This window comes from Alligator mississippiensis, chromosome 8, assembly GCF_030867095.1.
Source record: "Alligator mississippiensis isolate rAllMis1 chromosome 8, rAllMis1, whole genome shotgun sequence".
Lineage (NCBI taxonomy): Eukaryota > Metazoa > Chordata > Crocodylia > Alligatoridae > Alligator > Alligator mississippiensis.
In genome coordinates this window covers 80,639,845-80,661,365 of record NC_081831.1, presented here as the reverse complement: position 1 = coordinate 80,661,365, position 21,521 = coordinate 80,639,845, and the positions used below count along the sequence as shown (strand labels likewise).

Genomic DNA, 21,521 nt, shown 5'->3' with positions numbered 1-21,521 from the left:
CCACTTGAGAGCTCAATGCGTTTGGGTGCCATGAAACCCAAGCCCTAACCCTTAAATGCATTATATTGGCATTTAAGGCCTCACTGTGGCCTTTAATGCCAATCTTTATCTGCTTCCAAATCCCAGCACTTCTTCCTAAATTCGTTTTTAGCAAAATTTGATGCTTCAAAACTTTGGCTTGCAGAACCCAACACGCAGGGGTATGGCCAGGCTCGAGCATTTACGTGTCTGCAGGGTGTACCTGGGCCATGCAACGGACCCCCCTTCCCACCCCTGCCTACAACACACGTCTATGGGCTGGGGGATGTGGAGGGCCAGGGTAAGTTGTGGGTTTAATGTGGCAAATGTACTTCAATACTGTACAAAGAGCTGAATAATAAAGCCATTTCTGGACATGTATTTGCTTGATATTACGGAGACCCATTTTCTCTGCTGTTATCCACGGTTGTGAAAGTTAACTTCAGACACTAAAAGTAGAGCACACAAGCACAAAATACCTTAGGGCCAAGGTGCACCATACCACAAACACACTTGTACTCTCCTCTTCCAGAGAGAGGGCACGGCCTCAGCCTCGCAAGCAGTGTTCATTAAACCGAACTGGGTTCATAATCTCCGTCTGACATCCGCTGGAAAGGCTTGCAAGGCACCCTGCTGTTTATAACTTCCATGCACCTTGCCCATGCCATACATAATGCATGATGTAACCTGAAGTCAAACCAGACCCAGTGGGAACTGCATGACCCTCTCCCTTAAAATAATGTAGCCTTAGAAAGCCTTTTTTCATTATTATTTTAACAGCACAAAGTGGTAGGGATAAGAAGGACACCAAAGGCACGAGCCAGCTCCTGCTGAAGTCAAGGAAAAGATTCCCACTGATCTCAGCTGAAAATTGGAGAGGAAACCAACTGGGTTCAAAGGTTTTTCTAAGCACTGGTCATCATGTGCATTGAAGACATCTTCAAACGCTACTTATTTTGGGATGGGCGTCACTGATTTCTATTCAAACAGAACAAGGTATCATAGGCCTGAACTTTTCCACTTAAAAGGACAGAGGGGAAAAAAAAAAAGAGAAATGGAGCTATTTAAAAATCTGCTAAATGAAGCAAACAAAATGCACCCCTATAAATCACGTCTGTAACACATGCCATTATCTCATTTGGTTTTATACGGACAGCTTTGATCGTTATTCAGCAGTGGTCTTCTGCAAAAACATTCTAGCATTATATTGCACAGTTCCCAGCCAAAACCAGGAGAGACAAACAGCTTGGCATTCCCTACTCCACCCTTTTAATCCTAAAAGGAACGAAAAGCAAGATAAATGAGAACGTGTCCATAGGAAATTCAGACGTCTCCGCGGCAGAGTTTTTAAAAGGCAAGCTATTAGTGATGCATGTGTAACAAGAGCGACTAGAATTGGGTTTATTATGCTGAAAACCAAGAAAGAGGGAGCCTTGGAGGCCATGCCAGCCTAAAAATCACATGAAGCATCATCACACCCATGTGAGCAGCTGCATGGGACATGAGCCTCTCCCAAACATGGTGTCAAACCCCATCCCATCTGCCTGGTCTCACAGTGAGCCGGAGGATCCCCTAAAAAAGCCTCCAGTAGCCACTTGTCCACCCCAACACTGGGAGTCCTTGGGCAAAGGGCTGGTGTGCAAGACGTGCGCTTCCCTTGCTACGGGCTCCACCTTCCCAAATGCTGCAGGTCCCTGGAGAGACGCCGCAGCAGGATGTTCTCCGTGCAAACTCCTTGCACTCGTCTGGACCCAGATGTCATCCTAAAATAAACGGCAGTGCCAAGTGAGACAGACAAGAGCTCCCCATTGCAGGTGCATGACCCTAACGACCCAACGGATGTTAAAATGCATCGATTGTGCTTATGAGGGGCAAAGCCATGGCTGATACTGCCTTATTTCATCCATGACCTCTTCCTCTAACCTAGAGGAGGAGTAAAAAACTTTCAAGAGCATCTAAGGGATTTCTCTGGGACTTCAGCTCCTCCATGCCCAAGACATTTCTGGAAACAGGACTCGGGCTCCAGAAGATCCCATCTAACACTTAAGCGCACGAGTCCAAAAACTTGTTGGACCAGAACTGGGTGCTGCATTGCGAAAATGTAATCACGAATAATTTTTCACTGGCTCTCTGCGCTCCATAGGCAACACAATAGGCATTTATGGATCCAAAAAACCCCTGTGGCTTTCAGATGATGTTCTCTCAGTCAGCAATAAAACCATTAAAAGCTTGAAATATTAAAATTATTGAGCCAAGAAAGCTTCATGGATATTTTTGGAGTGACAGGATTTGTATTGAGATTCTCCACAATGATGAAAACTATTTTTTTCTGCTGGTCCTTGCTTTCATACCTTACCACTCACGTGACCTTCTAGACCCTGAAATGATTGACAAAACCACGCATGGAAAAAGCCACCTGGGAACTGCAGCGAGTAGGTACTGGCTTAGTTGAAACCAAACGCTTCCCACAGGCTTCAAATCTATTTTCAGTTTTAAGCGATAAATGGAACTAGCCTCTAAAATGAATTAAGAAGTGCTCTGAAGATTAAAACTTCCCGATAACGAAACCAAAAATATAGGAGCAGCACAGGCCAGCGGATGATTCTGTGGGCGAGTATAATGGAAAGCAGCCTGCACCCAAAGTACAAAGGAACTGATTTCAGAAGCTCAAAGGGAAACTCTTCTTGAGCAATGCTGTAATTTCAAAGCAGTTACCGGAGCTGCCCTTAGAAGTCCCCTGCTAACTCTAGCGGAGGAAGAAATCTATTAACAGATAGGAAGACTCTTAAGAGCCCCTCTGCTGCCTCCCTCCTCGCACCTGGCACTGTGATCCTAATCCCAGGAGAAGTGTGACAGCTAGAAAGTCCCCAGGAAAGCAGGCTCACAAGGAGGATTAGTCCAGCAGAAGTTAAAAAGGCACAATCAGCATCTCGAGAACCCCGGCAAAAATCACATCAGTCTCACTGTGGTGACAGCTGGCTTTGCAAATAGCATTGAATCATCAAATCTGACGACAGATGACATTTCCATCCCTGACTACCGGCATCTTTTTTTAACTGAAGTATTCCTGAATGCGGTCCCCACACAACAAGAGTCCTGCCCACTTCCAGACCAATTTGGGACAGCGTTAAGCGTGGTCCAGAGGCGCCGTTCACACCGAGAAAGTAACCATCTTCTCTGCATTTTCATGACCTCGCCGTCTGGGTCCCAAGGAAACGACCTCCCTTACAGAGCGACTGCTGCTAAACCCCCGTAACAGCCCCTTCCACATTTGGGATATAATCTGTAACCATTTACCTCCAGTGCAATTCCAGTTGGGCTGGCTCCTGTCCTCAATTGCTATGTAGTACTGCAATGCGCTGCTGCATTTTACTCTCATGTAGTAGCTGAGGGTGCATCTACACATGCACTTTAATGCACATTAGCCTATTTTAATGTGCATTAAAGCATCACAAAAAACCCAGGCATCTAGACACGTGCTCTGGGGTGGGGTGCGGAGGCACTTTCATTAAAGCAGCTCTCACGTGTATTCAGCACCCTTCACTTCAAAATGGTGGCAGGGGCACTTTAACTAAAGCTCATTCGACATGCCCCCGCAGGGATGCTCAATACACATGACATGGAGGCTGCTGGAGCATGCTAATTAGCAGACTCGATTAATCAAATCTGTGCGATGCATGCTCATTAGCACACGTTGTAGCAGAGCTCTGTCACGTGTATGTGCCCCCATGCTCTTCAGCTAATAAGCATTAAAATAGGATAATTTACATTTTTCTAGCACCCCAGAGTGGAGGCACTAGATTTAACGTGAATATCCTAAAGCACATTAGCTGAACGTGTAGATGCACCCTGCAGCAATGAAGCACCTAATATTTATCAGGACATCTCCTGAGAAATGGCTGGCTTTTCACTACAGACGGTGCTTGCCTTCTCTACGGCAGGGGCTTTCTTTGCCTCTTGATTATATTTGCAGAAGATGTAACAAAGATTCTGCTATACTTATTCATCTGGATCTCTGTTTATGTTGACTTTGCAGTAACTCATCTGTGAGGTTTTAATACCAAGGTAGAAAGCCAATTTGCAAAATCTGCTCATTTAATTCTAGAGGGTGCTTTGTAAATTAGAGGGTTAGAGCATTCACCACACGCTGGTACTGTGCCAACCTCTGTTTTATGTGCTCTCCGAGTGGAAAATTCCCAGGGTTGCTCACGGCACTGAGACATTAGGTCCCCGCTTCCCAGCCCTGCCCAAATAGCTTCCACCCCTCCACTCAGCGCCTTTCACCTTTTGGGCTTCAGTCTGGAACCAGCGCCTGGCTCTTCCCCTTAAGGACTACACAATCCTGTTTGCATTTAAAACGAAGGCTGGAGCAGCGGTGCCGGCTCTTGAGATTCAGTGCTATGCTCTGTAATTGTTGCTATATACAAAAAGCCTGAACTCCTAGAGTCATGCTATTATAATAACTATTATTATAAGTTTCTGTTTGCCTAGAGGCCCAAAAGCCATAAGGCAAATGAACCGAATCCACATTTATTTGCTTTAAAAAAAAAAAAAATCTCACCCTTTTTTAGAAGTGGAAAGGGAAAATCTGATTCAGCCTGCTTAAATGCTTAGCATTGGTTAACCAAAGTTTCTGAGTGCATGCACCTAAGGGTACCAAAATAAGTGGAGCAGTTTTCAGAAATGCTGAATGCCTTCTGATATCGGCATCTCTACTGACTTCAGTGGGAACTGGCAAGTCCTTGTTATCTCTGAAGAGCAAGCAAATGCATCTACGTTCCTAAATGCATATTTAATGGCCTAAATCTTAAGCACACACACGTGACAATTCTGGATGAACTGACATTTCCTTCATGCGTCTTGGTTCCTCTTTTTTTTTTTTCCTCTTTCTTTCTTTCTTTTTGGTAGCAGGAATTTTCCATTTGACTTATTCGTTCTGTGATGAGCAGAATATTGTGTTCCTTTGCAGACTATTTGTAACTCTGGATTTTGTTCTGCTGGTGAGTAGGCCAAGTCTCTGTTTAACACCTAAAGCAGGACCCTTTTGTGGGGGTTAAGCAGCAGCTCTGAAAAAAAGGGCTTGGGGGTGACAGGGGGCAAGAAGATGGATAGGAGCCAGCAGTGTGTCTTTGGTGCCAAGAAGGCTAATGGCATCCTGGGCTGCATCGGCAGGAGCATTGCCAGCAGATGGAGGGCAGTGATTTTCCCCTCTATTCAGCACTGGGGAGGCCACATCTGGAGTCCTGTGTCCAGTTTTGGGTCCCCCACTACATCTTGGCAAGAGTACAGCAGAGGACAAAATGGTTGTGGGCTGGGGGACAGGACTGGTGAGGAGAGGCTGAGGGAACTGGACTGATTTAGTCTGGAGAAGAGAAGACTGAGGGGGATTGAATAGCAGCCTTCACCTCCCTGCAGGGGGGCTGCAAAGAGGATGGAGCTGGGCTGCTCTCAGTGGGGGCAGGTGACAGAACACGGAGCAATGGGCTCAGGCTGCAGCAAGGCAAGTTGAGGTTGGATATTAGGAAAAACACCCTAAGAGGGTGGTAAAGCACTGGAACGGGTTACCCAGAGAGGTGGTGCAGTCTCCATCCTTGGAGGTTTTCAGACCCTGCTAGACAAAGCCTTGGCTGGGATGATGGAGCTGGGGACAGTCCTGCGTGGAGCAGGGGGGTAGACTAGATGTCACCTCCTGAGCTCCCTGCCACCCTCATTTTATATGACTATGACACAGAAGTCAGGTCCAGCTCAGAACCAAAGATGAAGAACCAGCTCCGTGACCTTTTCCAGGGCCGTACAATGACACCATGGTGAAGGCAGGAATCGACTCCCTCTCCCCCGAGCTCCAGTCCTGTGCTTGAATGCCAAAATGATCTTCTATGCCGACCTCACAGACACCAGCCCACTTCCAGCACGGGATTCCCGCACTGAACCTGACATCATTTGTTGGCTGCTTCTGCAACTCTCCTGCTAGAGCCCCAAATCTAAAGGATTAAAGAAAAGCAGCGCTAGGAAATATTTCTCTGTGGCAAATTAATGTCTGGGCCAAACCAACCTTTTCCCTCCAACTAGGTTTCATATGCATTAATGCTAAAAATAATTTTGCAGGGCAAGCTTAAGGTAGGAAACCACAGAGGAGAGCCACTATTAGCCGTACAAGAATACTCAGACCTATTTTCCTTTTTTGTGCTTTCAACACAACAGCAGTGAGCACATTAACTTCAAGCAGTGTTGGAGTTGCATATTTTATTAGGTTTATTTGCAATGTATATCCTTGATAGGCTTCATCTGTGGCAGGAAGAACAAGAGCAGTGATGATCATCCTCCTGCTTCCCTATGGTCATGAAGCAAAAATCTGCAAGAAGCTATGGTCATATTTGGCTTGCTTTTGAACTAGCAAGAAGGCAATGCAGCAAATATTTAGGTATCAATAGAGATGGAGACAATGAGAACACATGTGAAATGTTTTTGGAGACAATCTTCAAGAGAATATTTGTGAAATTATTTTTTTTTAATTCAAACTGTAGCAAAAACAAGCATTAAGAGCATGAGTAAATAACCCAGCATTTACAATCTGACTTCAAAGCCCTCCAACCTGTCTAGTAAAGGAATTATTATATTCAGTCAGCGGTCACAGAAGAGTTTTCAACTTCCCCCGTTGGAGCCAAGTGTTGGATTAGTTACCATCATTTTTACCCCTTGCGTTACTCCTGCCCCAGATAAAGAGCAGGGCCATGTAAGCAGGGCCTTTATTTTTCATCTGTGCTTAGGAGTGCATTATTTTCCAAAACACCAAGATCATTGAGGTGTTGGACCCACCTTCAGAAGCATATGCTCCCATGCCCTTCGTAAATAGGGATGCCTTCTCGAAGTAAATGCCATAAAAAGGGACTTCCAGATTCTCATCTACAGATCTAGTGCAGACAAATTACTGAGGAGGAGGAGGAAGAGGAGGAAGCAAAGGAAAGGTGTCAACTTGAAGTCATCTTGGATGATGAATTCAAGTAGCAAAACAAGAGGGGCCATAGGAGGAAGAGCTCATATACCAGATGTGCAAGGAAGAGTCAACCCAATAAATGAGTAGAGAGAGGTAGTAGGGCTGTTAGTCTGAAGACAGGTAAAAGACAGGGTAGAGTGGCACCTTACAGACTAACTCAGAGAGGCTTGAGCTTTCGTAGGCTATAGCCTGCTTTGTCAGATGCTATGAGTACAAGAGTTGAGAGAACAGGGGAGGATAGGAGACTAATTGCTGAAAGCTCAGAGAGACAAATTCTCCTTCATCCTAGGTGATGCTAATGACAATTAAATTAAAATTCCCCATCATTATCTTTATCAACTTAACGGGGGAATTGAAGGCTGGCTACAAAAACACTCCTGGCCAAAGTGAATGCTAAAAGATACGGACACGAACAGCCGGCCCCACATTTTCAAAGAGACCTCCTATAGCGGTTTTGAATTTGATATGACAATAGGGCCTAAAAACAGTCATATTTATAGGAAACAGTAAATATATCTGTTTGCTTCCGGGTATATGCTTTGGAACTCAGTATGTTCTGATAAATTTAACAGAGACACTTCCATCCGAACACTGTTAAAGAATCGTATTCAAGCGCTTAAGGGCAAAAGTTATTTATCCTGGATCTCAGATGCAGATCGAGCGGCGAGGCCGGGCAATTTGCAATGCTATACTTACGGTTGTGTCAGCACTCTCATTACACACCTATGTCTCTATCGAACAGCCAATACCACCTCTATTTGTAAAAACTGGCTCTGGGCTCAGATTTGACATAAAAGTCCGAGCTGAGCAGTAGCAATATTTTTAAAATAAACTTTAAAAAAAAAACCAGTGCCTTTTCCTTTTTCTTTGCAATTGCAAAACAACAGATTTGCTTGCTTTATGTTCCTTCTTGCATGTTCTTATAAGTCAAAAAGAGGCTCAATAAGAGGAGGAAAAAATAACACTCAAGCACTAAAGACAAGTTATAAATTAAATAAGTACCTAAAGATGTACGATGTTAATGAAGTAAAGCATCACTTCCAAGTACAACACACACTTCGTTCTTATAACTTGCTCTCGTTTTCTATGAAATCTTGCAAATCTCCCTGATTTCTAATGTCAAAGAATAGATTTAGGCCCCAGTCCTGCTACTGATAGGGTGTTATCGCATCGTTACCATCCCCTCCTTGATCTTCAATGGGGCATTAGTCCCCATTAATTCCAAGGTCAAGACCAAGACCTATAATGTTTAGCAATGACTGAAGAACAGGTTCTGCCTCTGGATAAATTAACATCCAATTGATTGCAAGGAGGAGCTGAATCCCCCTTCTCACCCCCCCACACTTGTGCATTAATGCGTTTTGCAGAGGCGTAACAGGATTGCACGCAGGTGCCTGCACGCCACTTGAGTGGTGAGTTATGGTAGCACTTTCCATAGCAAAGTTATGGCAGCATATGGTAGCAACAAAGGTGTTGCGGCTTTGCTTTCTACCCGTGGCGAATGAGCATCACCAAATCGAATGGGTTGGTTTTGCAAGCGTTTTTGCCAGCTGCCAGCCACTAGCCAAGCTGAAGCCTCCCTGCATCTAACCTGCAAAGATGCGCATCTCCCTGGCCTTCCAGCCATACCTGAAGCGATGTCTCATCAACCCATTGCTAGGGGATGCAACACTAACCAACTGCGACTTAGCTACAATTCTGCAATTCAATTTACCCAGCTGTTTCTCTTAGCCAAATACTGGAGATGAAGAGCCAAAGCGTCAGACCTAATTAGGAATTTCAGGCCATTTGCAGGTTAGCGGTGCAGCCCTTTCTCCAGTCACTCAACAGGGGCTCACTGCACGTGTTGCACGGTTGCAGGCATCCCCATTCGATTCTCCATCAGAAGGCATTATTGCACGGGGCAGGGCTATCCCCTCTGTATGGCTGCAACGGGCGGTAGTACACCTTGCAGAAATGACACCCGTGGCTGGCTGTAGCAGGGGACTAAGGTGACAACTGCTGCACACCTGAAAAAAGGTACATGATATGCTTCTCCTGGGACTGTGCAGAAGAGGAGAGACCCAATCACTCCCCCACCGCAGGTGACACCTAATTCTGCCTCCCCCGTCCTGCCCGCACACAACACCTAAGCACAGTGTAACCCGGAGCCTGTTCTAGGAGGAAAGGGTAGACCCAAAATCGGTGCTGAGAAATGGAGAGAGCCCACTGCTGACACCGGCGTGTCGTATACTGGAGGTCTCCTCGCACCAGGCTCACACAGCGGCAGGCTTCACGGAGGAACAAGTGCATCCGAGAGATACAGACAAGGGCTGTGCAACCCCCGAGCAAAACCGGCACATCTGAGACGAGTGCTCTTGGCGACACGCCACGCGCCGCTCCAAATCCATGACCCAATCCATTTCCATGGCTTCAGACAAAGATAAGAATTACTGTGTGAATGCGGCGCGTTTGTCCACAGCAGCCAGGACCGACACAAGCAAGCAGCGAACAGTGAGAATCGCGGCAGATTTTAATCAGAGCTGGCTTTAAGCAAACAATGACTTTCTCTCCTGCCCTCCCGTACCTGTGCTGAACAATTCAATCACGTCTTTGTAACTTGGCTTTGCAAGATGAGTGTCTTATGACTGCACTCCGGGTGTCCCCTGTGTTTAAATAAAAGCAAAGGGATTTTCTGAGCAAGACAGACACGGTTTGCGAGGAAGCTCAGACATTCACACAGTATAAAATTTAAGGACTCTGGTCACTCCTGATAAATAATAAATGTCCTCACAGCTGGGATTATGTGCAGTCAAGGGTGGGAAAGGGTTATCACAGCAGGGGAACCCAGGCCTGCTTTAGTTATGCAGACCGCAGCCTGCGCAGTACGGTGCAGGCCTATCCCATGCATCTTCCATCACGTTAGCAGACTGCATTAAACCAAGAAAAAACGCAGTCCGCTGCCCCCATAGACTGCAATGCTCTGCACTCCAGACACAATCCCGTAACTCAGGGGTACTGTGGGCCAGATCCAGCCCCGGTCCACAGGGATCACCACAGCCTGCGACCCTGTGCACTAGATTAGGAAAGCAGGACAGCACGGGTCCCAATCCTGGACCTCGGGACTGGGCAACGTAGTGCAAAGCCAACCCTGAACCAGGTGTGCAGGCCCCGTCCTGGCGTGGGGTCCGATCCAGCCCGCCAGATTGCACCTGCTCATCTGTCACATGGGGCAAACAGGTTGAGCACCACTGCTACAGCTCCCCATCCGTTTCCCAAAATATTCAGCATCGTAAGACAAAGGACCAAAAGGCGGCTAAGAAAATTCTTTTAATTTCTAGGCTAAAGGCATTCAAGGCCAGTTTATACCTATTTGTTTTTGTGCCCATATCATCACGCTGAAGCAGCCCGGCTCTTTCAGTCTCCTTTACCCCCGACCACCCTAGTATCGCTCTGCTCAGGTTGCCGTTTGAATTCATCGTGCTCGGACGCCGGCAATCAGAATTCAAGCCAGGTCTCACCAGCACCCCTGACAAAATGACATGAATATTTCCTCCCTCCATGGGAAATATCTCATCTGACACATCTGTGAACAGTATTTGTCTTTATCGTTACCAATTCCCACTGGTGGCTCGCAGTCATGCTGTGATCAAGTACATCCAGGTCTTCATCCTTGCCTGTCATTTCCAAATGATGAATTCCCAACTTACAGCCGTCATTAGTCCAGAAGTGCATGACCCTGCACTTTTACTATTAAATTTCATTCCATTTTCGATTACTACTTCTATTCTCCTTCAATTCATCCCATCTCTTTCCAGACCTCACTGCATAGCAGCCCCAATTCTTTCCCCATTCTCTTCTCATTTATATGGTTAAAGGAACGTGTTACTTTTTTAAAAATATATCATTTGCAAGATCTAATTCAACTTGCCTTACAGCACTTCTCACTTCATCCCTGCACTTCCCAGATTTTAATATGCACCTTACTCTACTGTTCAATCCCTTGTTCCATTATTTGTAGGCTTTCTAATGACTCCCAATGCCTTTAAAGGTGCTTATTCATTCAGTTCAATCTGGACCCCTTCCTTATAAAGTTTCTCCCACTTTAGTTAGAGTGCAACTTTTGCACTTTTGACTTAAAAAAAATTCCTCACCTTCTCCCTATTTAGGCCATTGAGCTCTTTACTCCAGCTGACTTCAGTAACTATTTCAATTAATTACTCAACGGTTCAGCTGTTTGGACTAGGAAGCCCTGTCTCATCATAATCTTGGGATAGCTGTCAAAGCTTTCCTTACTGCCTGGAGGCACAAGCAGTTCTTCAGAGGGGTCTGAAAAGCCTGGGCTAATCAAGTGAGAGTAGACCAAAGGGAATAAACCACCTAAAAAGTCATTTATCAAGCCATTAACAGATGCTTTTCTTTACACTTCCAGTTCAAACTGGATTGACTTGTGACTACTTGAATCTCGGAGTTTCTCTCTATACCTGGCTCTTTTGTCATACCCTAATTAGCTACTCACAGCACCAACTTCTTGTTGGTTCATCACAGCCAAGAATACCTACCTGGGTTCCTTCAGTATTACAGACAAGGTTCTTTGGGTAAATCTGATGTCTTTTATTAGACCAACTTAAATAGGTGGAGAAAACATTTTGGCAAGCTTTCGGGTTTAAAAACCCTTTGTCGGGCTGAGAAATCTCTGCAGTTGGCGTGTGCTCTTCCTGGAGGGTCCTTGGACCAACACGGCTACAACCTACACTTGAGTATTACCAGCATTTGTTCTCCCGTTTATTGCTGCAATGTGAAATCTCTCCCATAGTGACACAATTCCTGGTAGTCCTTCCCAGTCTAACAGTATTATGGATATCTCCATCCTTACCTGAATCAAACCCAAGCAGAACCCTAGCTCTAATCCTAAAGAGAAACTCATGCCATTTTTGGTCCAAAATCACTGATTCGTGCTATCCCTTCTCATTGATTTGCAGCCCAACCACACAGCTCCAGCAAAACAGCTCAACCCCAGGCAAAAACAGGTCTCCTGTTTCAGGGCACTTTATGAAGTCCTTGAAATCTCTCATTACAAAGTGGTGCTGAGCGGTCCAAAGCTCATCGCTCCTATGGGTGAGCCTCCAAGTCATCTCTGGTCATCCCCCGCTCATCTAGAAAGCAGGAGCTGCTCTTTGGAGAGTTAATCCCCAGTTCCTAGGCATGCACATTTTAAGTGCTAGCAGGAGGCAGCATAACAACGTCGACTTATGGAAAGCGATGGCTATAACACAGAGTTACAGGAACAATTTAAAAAGCACTCACTGTTGCTGACAGCTTCCCTCCGCTCTTCTGAACGTACATGATGGAGTCTCGTATCATGGAGAAGAGATTGAGCAGGACGTGCTCCATGTCATAGACTCCGTGCATGCCTTTAGTCAGCCCATCCAGGGACCGAATATATTCTCTCCAATAATTATCTATCTCCACCACGCTCGCTAGACACCCTTGCATCACAACACTGCAGTATCCAGCGCAAGGCTTGGCCAACAAGAGTCCTTGGCAATGCGAGCAATACCACATTTTCAGCAGCGCCCGCCCACAGTCCTTGCTGAATTTTAAGTGGTCAGTCGTGTTTATCACTTCAATCCCCAGGTTGAGCGCCTGGAGGAAGACTCGAGTTGCCTGCAGCGACTTCGACACTTGCGTCATCATTGTTTTGGGATAATTACCGAAGATTCGGAGGTCCCGCCTTGCTACCCGCAGGCACTCGGTCATTTCCATAGAGGGGTCCGGAAAGCCCGGGTTAATTAGGTGCGAGTAGACCAAAGGGAATAAGCTGTCAAAAAACTCGTTTATCATGTCATTAACATTGATGTCCGAGCCCAGTATGTACAGCGAGATGTCCGTAAAAAGTTCTCCGACGAACTTGAGAGCCCTTGGCCCCATGTTCTGGTAGTGGTTCCTAAACATGGTGTTGGTGTAGTTTCTTGCGTGCCGTACTACAATTTCGAAGGCTTCTGAAAAACAAAATAAAACCAAGAATTATACATGACAATAAATTCTGGGATGGAACAAATACTCTGATTCCATGGTTAAAATCGAGTTCCTGTTCAGAAAATGAGTAATGTGCATCTGTACGGGTAGCTGTCACTATTAGGTCCACTATACATCCATAACACACCATGAGCAGGCCAAGATCTGAGGACTGCATATGTTCCAGGGACATGAGTTATATTTCAAATGACAAAAGCGAAGATCTAGTTAACATTTCAGCTTTTAAATAAAATATTGATTAAAGAAATGGACTAGATTGCACGTTTTCTCTCTCTTGTATTGATTTGAAATTAACAGGATTTCTATTCCGAGGCTCCTAATTGAAGACGGAGATAAATACTCGACACCAAATTGCATCGCATTTGTATATCAGGAAACACTAAAGGATGGAAACCTATTACGAAATGGAACAATATTTATAGGAGAGGGACTGTAGGGGTTACTTCAACACTCGCTCTTCTTTTAGAGAGTGTTTTAAGTCATTTTGGTGTCTCGGAAAGGTACCGAAGGCCAGCCCGTAAACGTGTGTGTGGGGCCAAACGTTGACACCCAATTGCTGGGCCCATCTGATCCCAGCAGTCTATCCTGCCCGAGTGCAGGGGGCTGGACCCGATGATCTGTAAGGTCCCTTCCAGCCCCTAACAGCTATGAAACTATGAAATACGTGCATGCTTGAATGACCAAAGAAGTTTCCCATTCCAGGTCAAGAAGAAGCCATGCTCATATAAAAAAAGCCTGGTGAAAGAAGACCAGAGAAGGGACCAGCCAATGACCTAGTGGTCAGGACTCCCCCTCCGATCACGTGAGACCCAAGGCAGAGCAAGAAGTTGAACATGAAGCTGTCGTGGGCCAGGTAAGTGTGATGACAGCCATCAGGGTGGAGAGTCTCCTGTTGTGACACCAAGAAACCTCTCCAAGAGAAGTTTCATTGAGACCAGTACGTGTCTCGGACAAGTTATTTCCACAAATCCTCATTTTCCAATGGAAAAAGCATTTCACCGAGTAATTCCCAACCCCCTCTACTAGAAAAATTCCTATTTACCTCTGAAGGTGGCAAATGTGTTCCCGAGTCAAATTATATCCTTATCCCAATCTTCTGTCCAGGGTCAGTGGATCAGATCTGAACACATCCCCTACACCAAGCAAACACAGCCCTTAAAGAGATCCTCTGCTGACGGACTGACTCGCAGCTACGGCAGAACTGTCTATATGTCTTATTAAAAAGACATTTCAGTATTTTTGCACGTAACCGATATAAGAAGTGATATATTCACATATCCCCCGGTAACTATGTAAATTAACAAGTTAAAAGAAGTCTCATTGCAGACAGGTGCTTAATTCTTTTTTATGCTAAACATCTCCATCGCTCCGGGTCCCTCTTCCTCCAGGGCATTATTAACAACGTGATAAAAGTAACGAACAGCCTCTACGTTCACAGGTCACTGACACTCTGCAGCGCAACGGCTTTGAACTGTGTCAGCCTGGCAACCTGCATCTCCCAGCTCCATTTGCACAAAAATTATTCATGTTTAATTATTTAACTAAGTGTTTAATTTTTAAACCATAATGTTCCTTTCACATTTGCTTAATGTGTGTTACGGCCAAATGGAAACCCATTTTCCTTCTCTGTCACCGGGCTCCAATACACGTGATGTCACGGATGACATTGTTCTTCAGCAACACGGTTTCCAGCTCTCTGCCAGGACACAACAGCCCTACATCTGAGCAAGGCACATATTAAGCCAGCAATTCCTGAGACCATGAGGCCCTCCAGATACAGATTGTATGTGACGGTAGGCACATTCAGCACCCAGCAGCATCACTGCACGAGTCTCTTCGGGGCCCCAGTTACTAGCATACAAAAAAATGAGAAGTGCAATGTGGATTTTCTTTTTAAGCCACTATTTCAAGGCTGAAGTAAGATGAGACCTTTGCTATCTTACCAGCTGACACCTGTGCCATTATCTTCTAACTTGCATGATGCTAGTGTTAGGTTCTCTGGGCTTGCAGGCCAAGGAAAGGTAGACATGCGTGTCATCTAAACCAGGGCTCTTTTCCAGTGCTATAAAATAAGCATATATAGAATCGTAGACAATGAGGGTGGAAGGGACCTCAGGAGGTCACATCTAGTCCAACCCCTGCTCCAAGCAAGACCAGCCCCAACTCCATCATCCCAGACAAGGTTGGTTTAGCCAGGTCTTCAAAACCTGCAAGGATGGAGACTGCACCACCTCTCCGGGTAGCCTGGTCCAGTGCTTTACGACCTTCCTAGTGAGAAAGTTTTTCCTAATATCCAACCTCGACTTCCCTTGCTGCAGCCTGAGCCCATTGCTCCTTGTCCTGTCAGTAATACGTAACAACAGCCCCACCAAAGACGGGCCCACATGACCTGCCTGCAGCCAAGCCAGGACGAGAACCCACTTCTCCCGGGCGCCTCTCACGGCTCATTCACTCACTGCTCGGTGATGCAAAAATGGCAGGAACAAATTCATGGCCATCCTGATAAAAACCGCGCTGCGGGCTCTCTCTGCACACGGAGGATGTATTAAGGTGGCTGACGCTTTACATTTTTTAAACAAAAAAAAAGTTTCTTTCAACAGGCCACTGAGATTAGGGGAAACTTCCCGCTTTCATTCTCGAGAGCGCCAAGAATAGCTTCCAACAAAGACCACAAAGCGCCTTTTGGGCCCGTGCCTTTGCGCACGCTGCAGCCAAGGCCAGGTCCTCTCACGCTGAGCCTCCCTGCTCACCTGCACCCTCTCTTCTATTCAGTCCCTCAAAAAAAGAAATAAAAAAAGTCATTCCTCTTCCCTCTTCTGATTCCTCATGCCTCGCACGCAGTCAGCAGGGGCAGGATACTCTTCTCTGATTAGAGGGTATTGCAGGTGCCTGTGCAAAACCTCCCGAGCCAAGGGCTGCTTCACAGAGGAATCTCAGAACAGCGGCACAAGAGGAGATCGCGCGCGCACGGTCCTGCTCCTACAAGGGGCACGACACTCGCTTCATATTTATTGAGCCAACTGGCAAAAAGACCCGTTTCTTTTTTATTCTTGCCACCTTTGCATTGGTGCGTCGGAGCAGCAGGGAAGCCGAGAACCTCTCCGCCTCCCATAGGAGCCCCCGTGGTCACCGAGACACTTCCCACAGACCCCAAAACATCCTCCCCTGACTCCCCCAGCCATTCTCTGTTTTAAAATATTCCTCCCCAAAGGGAATCTCAAAATCCCAGCAAGCAGCCCCCGGGGTAAATTCCTACTACTTCAGAGAGGAGGAAACGTTCAAGCGTGCTCACAAGAACCGAAGTGGTCTGCTGAGCAGAAGGGAGGCGTGGCCGTGCAAGCACATGGCTTTCTTATTCCCAGCAAAGTTAGCGGCCTGGGTTGCTTGTTGTTATGCACGCCCCTGCCTAAAATGTGGCTTTCACTGGGGGGGAAGAGGGTTGCAAAAAAATTCAATGAAACCTTTCCAAGGCTATGTTCAAGAAGATGAATGGAGAGGGGCTGGGGGCGCAGACTAGCACACATTGTTCTTACGACCATAACAGCGGTGGCGCTTTGTGTGCTGGAATATGCACCCCCAAGGGGGAGTCCCAAGGAGACCCTTTTAGCACCTTGAAAGAGGCCACGGCGCAGTGAAAAGGACCACGCCAAAGCAGTACGGAAGCGACACGCACACTTAAAAACATCCAGAAGGGGTGAGGTGGTTAGAGGGGGAAATAAAAATTATACATTGAGGCTACTTCATGCAGCACTAAATGCAGCCATCACTGGGGTGATGCACCAGAGCTATTTAGCAATGCACAACAGAAGAGGTGGGGAAACAATGCACTGAAACCTAAAGGGACAACGTTAGCAAGAGCAAAAGCACTCGCTATGCTCGGACCGTGCAATCACCCAACTGTCCGTAGGAAATGGCAGGTTGTCGGGGATGGCAAAGCGCATGCTTGTAAACGAGACTAAAAGCATGGGTACCTGGGCACTGCGTATGCACTGAAACGCCCTCTGAAGCAAGTCAAGGGGAATTACCGCAAGGCTCAGGTGGATTGCAAGGCACGAGGCCAAAGTCACAATGACTTCAGCTACTTGGGGAGAGTGATAATTCCCCGGACATAGAGCACACGAAGTGCCATATTGCCATTATGAAATGGAAATAATACAGAAGAAAAATAAGTAATAAAGGTCATATCAGCACATTGAGTGCGGGTTATTGACAGGAGCATGAAATCACTCCTCTCAGATCATAAAAATGATCGGCTTAATTGAAAAGCTGGCTTTCCTGAAAAGGGTACATTCCCCCTTGAGTTGCAATGACTTCAAAAGACGGCTGCCAGCCTTGGCACAGCGTGGCATACGTGCCAGGACCCTGACGGCTCCTCTGGGCTGCGGGCTTCAGCGAAGGCTGGAGCTTGATCAGTTCGTGGAAGGGATTAGGTGACGGGGGAGCCTGGAAGAGTCGGGGCACTCCTCGGGCCCCCGCACCGCAGGAACCGAACCCCAGGCTGGACCCAGCGCTGCCCCGTTACTTCTTTCCAATGAGCTGGCTTCAAATCGCCCTTTCCCACTCTGTGCTCTCAGAGGTTTCCATTTACAAATGCTAAACACCTGCGGTACCGTTCATTGCTCCAACATCACAAAATGCCTAAGTCTGAGGGCACCTCCAAGCTTTCTGGTCCAGTAGCAGCAAACCAGGGAAGCCATTTACATAGAAGATGTGGAAAAAGGGTGAGATCACTAAAGATGAATATACCTCCTCTGCTCGTGCTTGTAGGGAGGCAGTTAGGCGGGCCAAAGCTACCATGGAGCTGAGGATGGCAACCCAAGTAAAGGACAACAAGAAATTGTTTTTTAGATATATTGGGAGTAAAAGGAAGGCCCAGGGAGGAATAGGACCCCTGCTAAATGGGCAGCAGAAATTGGTGACAGATAGAGGGGACAAGGCTGAACTCCTCAACGAGTTCTTTGCCTCAGTGTTCCTAAGCGAGGGGCACGACAAGTCTCTCACTGGGGTTGTGGAGAGGCAGCAGCAAGGTGCCAGACTTCCATGCGTAGACCCTGAGGTGTGCAGAGTCATTTGGAAGAACTGGATGCCTTTAAGTCGGCAGGCCCGGATGGGCTCCATCCGAGGGTGCTGAAGGCACTGGCCGACATCATTGCAGAGCCACTGGCGGGAATATTCGAATGCTCGTGGCGCACGGGCCAAGTCCCGGAGGACTGGAAAAGGGCTAACGTGGTCCCCATTTTCAAAAAGGGGAGGAAGGAGGACCCGGGCAACTATAGGCCGGTCAGTCTCACCTCCATCCTTGGTAAAGTATTTGAAAAAATTATCAAGGCTCACATTTGTGAGAGCCCGGCAGGGCAAATTATGCTGAGGGGAAACCAGCACGGGTTTGTGGCGGGCAGATCGTGCCTGACCAACCTAGTCTCTTTCTATGACCAGGTTACGAAACGCCTGGACACAGGAGGAGGGGTGGATGTCGTATACCTGGACTTCAGGAAGGCCTTCGATACGGTATCCCACCCCATACTGGTGAACAAGTTAAGAGGCTGTGATGTGGATGACTGCACAGTCCGGTGGGTGGCGAATTGGCTAGAGGGTCGCACCCAAAGAGTCGTGGTGGATGGGTCAGTCTCGACCTGGAAGGGTGTGGGCAGTGGGGTCCCACAGGGTTCAGTCCTTGGACCGATACTCTTTAATGTCTTCATCAGCGACTTGGACGTGGGAGTGAAATGTACTCTGTCCAAGTTTGCAGATGACACAAAGCTATGGGGAGATGTGGACACGCCGGAGGGCAGGGAACAGCTGCAAGCAGACCTGGATAGGTTGGACAAGTGGGCAGAAAACAACAGGATGCAGTTCAACAAGGAGAAATGCAAAGTGCTGCACCTAGGGAGGAAAAATGTCCAGCACACCTACAACCTAGGGAATGACCTGCTGGGTGGAACAGAGGTGGAAAGGGATCTTGGAGTCCTAGTGGACTCCAAGTTGAACATGAGCCGGCAGTGTGACGAAGCCATCAAAAAAGCCAATGGCACTTTCTCGTGCATCAGCAGATGCATGACGAATAGGTCCAGGGAGGTGATACTTCCCCTCTATAGGGCGCTGGTCAGACCGCAGTTGGAGTACTGCGTGCAATTCTGGGCGCCGCACTTCAAGAGGGATGTGGATAACCTGGAGAGGGTACAGCGAAGGGCAACTCGTATGGTCAAGGGCCTGCAGACCAAGCCCTACAAGGAGAGACTAGAGAAACTGGACCTTTTCAGCCTCCGCAAGAGAAGGTTGAGAGGCGACCTTGTGGCTGCCTATAAGTTCATCACGGGGGCACAGAAGGGAATTGGTGAGGATTTATTCACCAAGGCGCCCCCGGGGGTTACAAGAAACAATGGCCACAAGCTAGCAGAGAGCAGATTTAGACTGGACATTAGGAAGAACTTCTTCACAGTTCGAGTGGCCAAGGTCTGGAACGGGCTCCCAAGGGAGGTGGTGCTCTCCCCTACCCTGGGGGTCTTCAAGTGGAGGTTAGATGAGTATCTAGCTGGGGTCATCTAGACCCAGCACTCTTTCCTGCTTATGCAGGGGGTCGGACTTGATGATCTATTGAGGTCCCTTCCGACCCTAACATCTATGAATCTATGAATCTATGTGCAGGCCATATCAGAATCACAGACAAGGAGGGCTGAAGGGAGCTCAGGAGGTCACATCTAGTCTAACCCCTGCTCCAAGCAGGACCAGCCACAACTACATCATCCCAGACACGGCTTTGTCTAAGGATGCCCTTAAATTTCTTGGCACCAAGGGCACACTGCTGGCTCCTATCCATCTTCTTGTCCCCTGTCACCCCCAGGTGTTTTCCTGCAGAGCTGCTGCCCAGCCCGTCCGTCCCCAGGCTGTACGGGCGCATGGGAATTCCCCGATGTACCTTACGGATCTGCAAGAAAACAAAGCTGCGGTAGCAAGCAGTTGGGCAACTAATACATCTCCAGGACAGAGAGAAGACCAGACATGCTACCTTGACTTTGGCACCCCATGACATCTGCCTGCTTCACCATGCCGCCTTAGGGCTCTCACAAGTTTAGGCTGAAATATTCAGTCTTGGTTTCAAACTCCCACTGAAAATCAATAACTTCCATTTGTGCCTTTGAAAGCTGTCCCTTAAATCTTTGCATACAACACAATTTACAAGGCTGCAATGCTTCCTTTGCAGCCAGGCAACTGCCTCCTTACACTTAAGCCTTTAATCTCCCCTGCAAAAAAAGGTGTCTTTACAGCAGAACAACTGAAGTGCATTAGCAAACAGCAGACGTGGAGGTCCTGTGGTTTTGACTGCAAGGTAGCTATGTTAGAGGAAGCTAAGCAAGGGTAGCGCTATTGCCACAATAAAAGCTTGTTTCACTGTGATTTTGCAATGGTCCTTATCCTCCTGGAAAAAAGAAACCTGCCTTTTTGCAGTAAATGTCCAGCCCCAGCTGAAGTCAACACAGCTCCTTTGCATCTGTTTAAGTTCATCTCTCTTGCGGAGGTTGGCAAGAACGCTGCCGTTCCATCGCCTCGCAAGCTTTTCTATTCATTTCCCAAAAAAACCCATGAAAATAGCAGGTGGAATGGAAATGCTCAAGAAACCTTCATTATAGTGGCTGCCCCCATTCCTGCTGCGACACGCAGGACGCTGAACCTTACTAGGCGGTGGGAATGACGGGCAGAGTAAGGAGGGACCTACTTCACTCGCCATTTCTTAGAAACTGCAGAATCCAGGATTGCCCACAAAATCAACAAAAAAATAAAAATAAAAATAAAGTGCTGGCTCCCGGTGGTCCTCGCTGCCTGGCACGGCAGCATGAAGGGCAGCAGACAAGATGGTGGGTGCCCCCTCATGCCTCCTCGGACCTCTCCACCAATCAGCATCGAGGGGCAGGGTCTCTCTACCAATCAACACCAAGGGGCGGCACCACCATGATGTGACCATGCAATTAGGACTTTCCATTGTGATCAACCCACAAAATCTGGTAAATCCCACCGCCATTTAGGAAGACCCCTATGGATACGTGAGGAAGGGACTATAAAATACATCACCCATCGCACAAAGGGCTGTTTTCCCACCTGGCTAATTTGCTTTTCCCCTGCTGGGGACAAATGCCTTAAAAAAAAAATTATTAACCCTTATTTGGACCTATTTTTTTTAACTCACCCCATAAGACCCAATCCTGTGAACACGCTTTTGAACAAAAAAGGATCCTATGGTGAGCAATTTCCAGTTATGCCTGGGAAGATTACAACAGATTTTTCCTTCTTTACAGGTGCAGACAAACAGGCGTTTTCTTGATCAACACTTTATTTTCCTAGGTCAGATGCATAAAATATAATTCAATACCCAAAAAAGACCGAATACTGAAATGTTTGCAGGACAAGATCACCTGATATGCCCCCACCTAGCACCAGGCCACGAACACACATCACATTCCCATGTAAAATATTTACTATTGTTCTATGAAAAATC

At 47.1% G+C, this 21,521-nt stretch overlaps 1 protein-coding gene across 2 annotated transcripts in view; it reads right to left on the bottom strand.

The window, feature by feature from the left end:
• The window catches only part of GPC3 (glypican 3), a 202,436-nt gene that overhangs the window by 91,472 nt on the left and 89,443 nt on the right, over positions 1-21,521 (bottom strand). For both annotated transcript variants that reach the window (XM_019492767.2, XM_059732903.1), the window contains exon 3: positions 12,299-12,993. In XM_019492767.2, the coding sequence (XP_019348312.2) occupies positions 12,299-12,993 (695 nt within the window). The remainder of the gene's footprint in view (positions 1-12,298; positions 12,994-21,521) is intronic.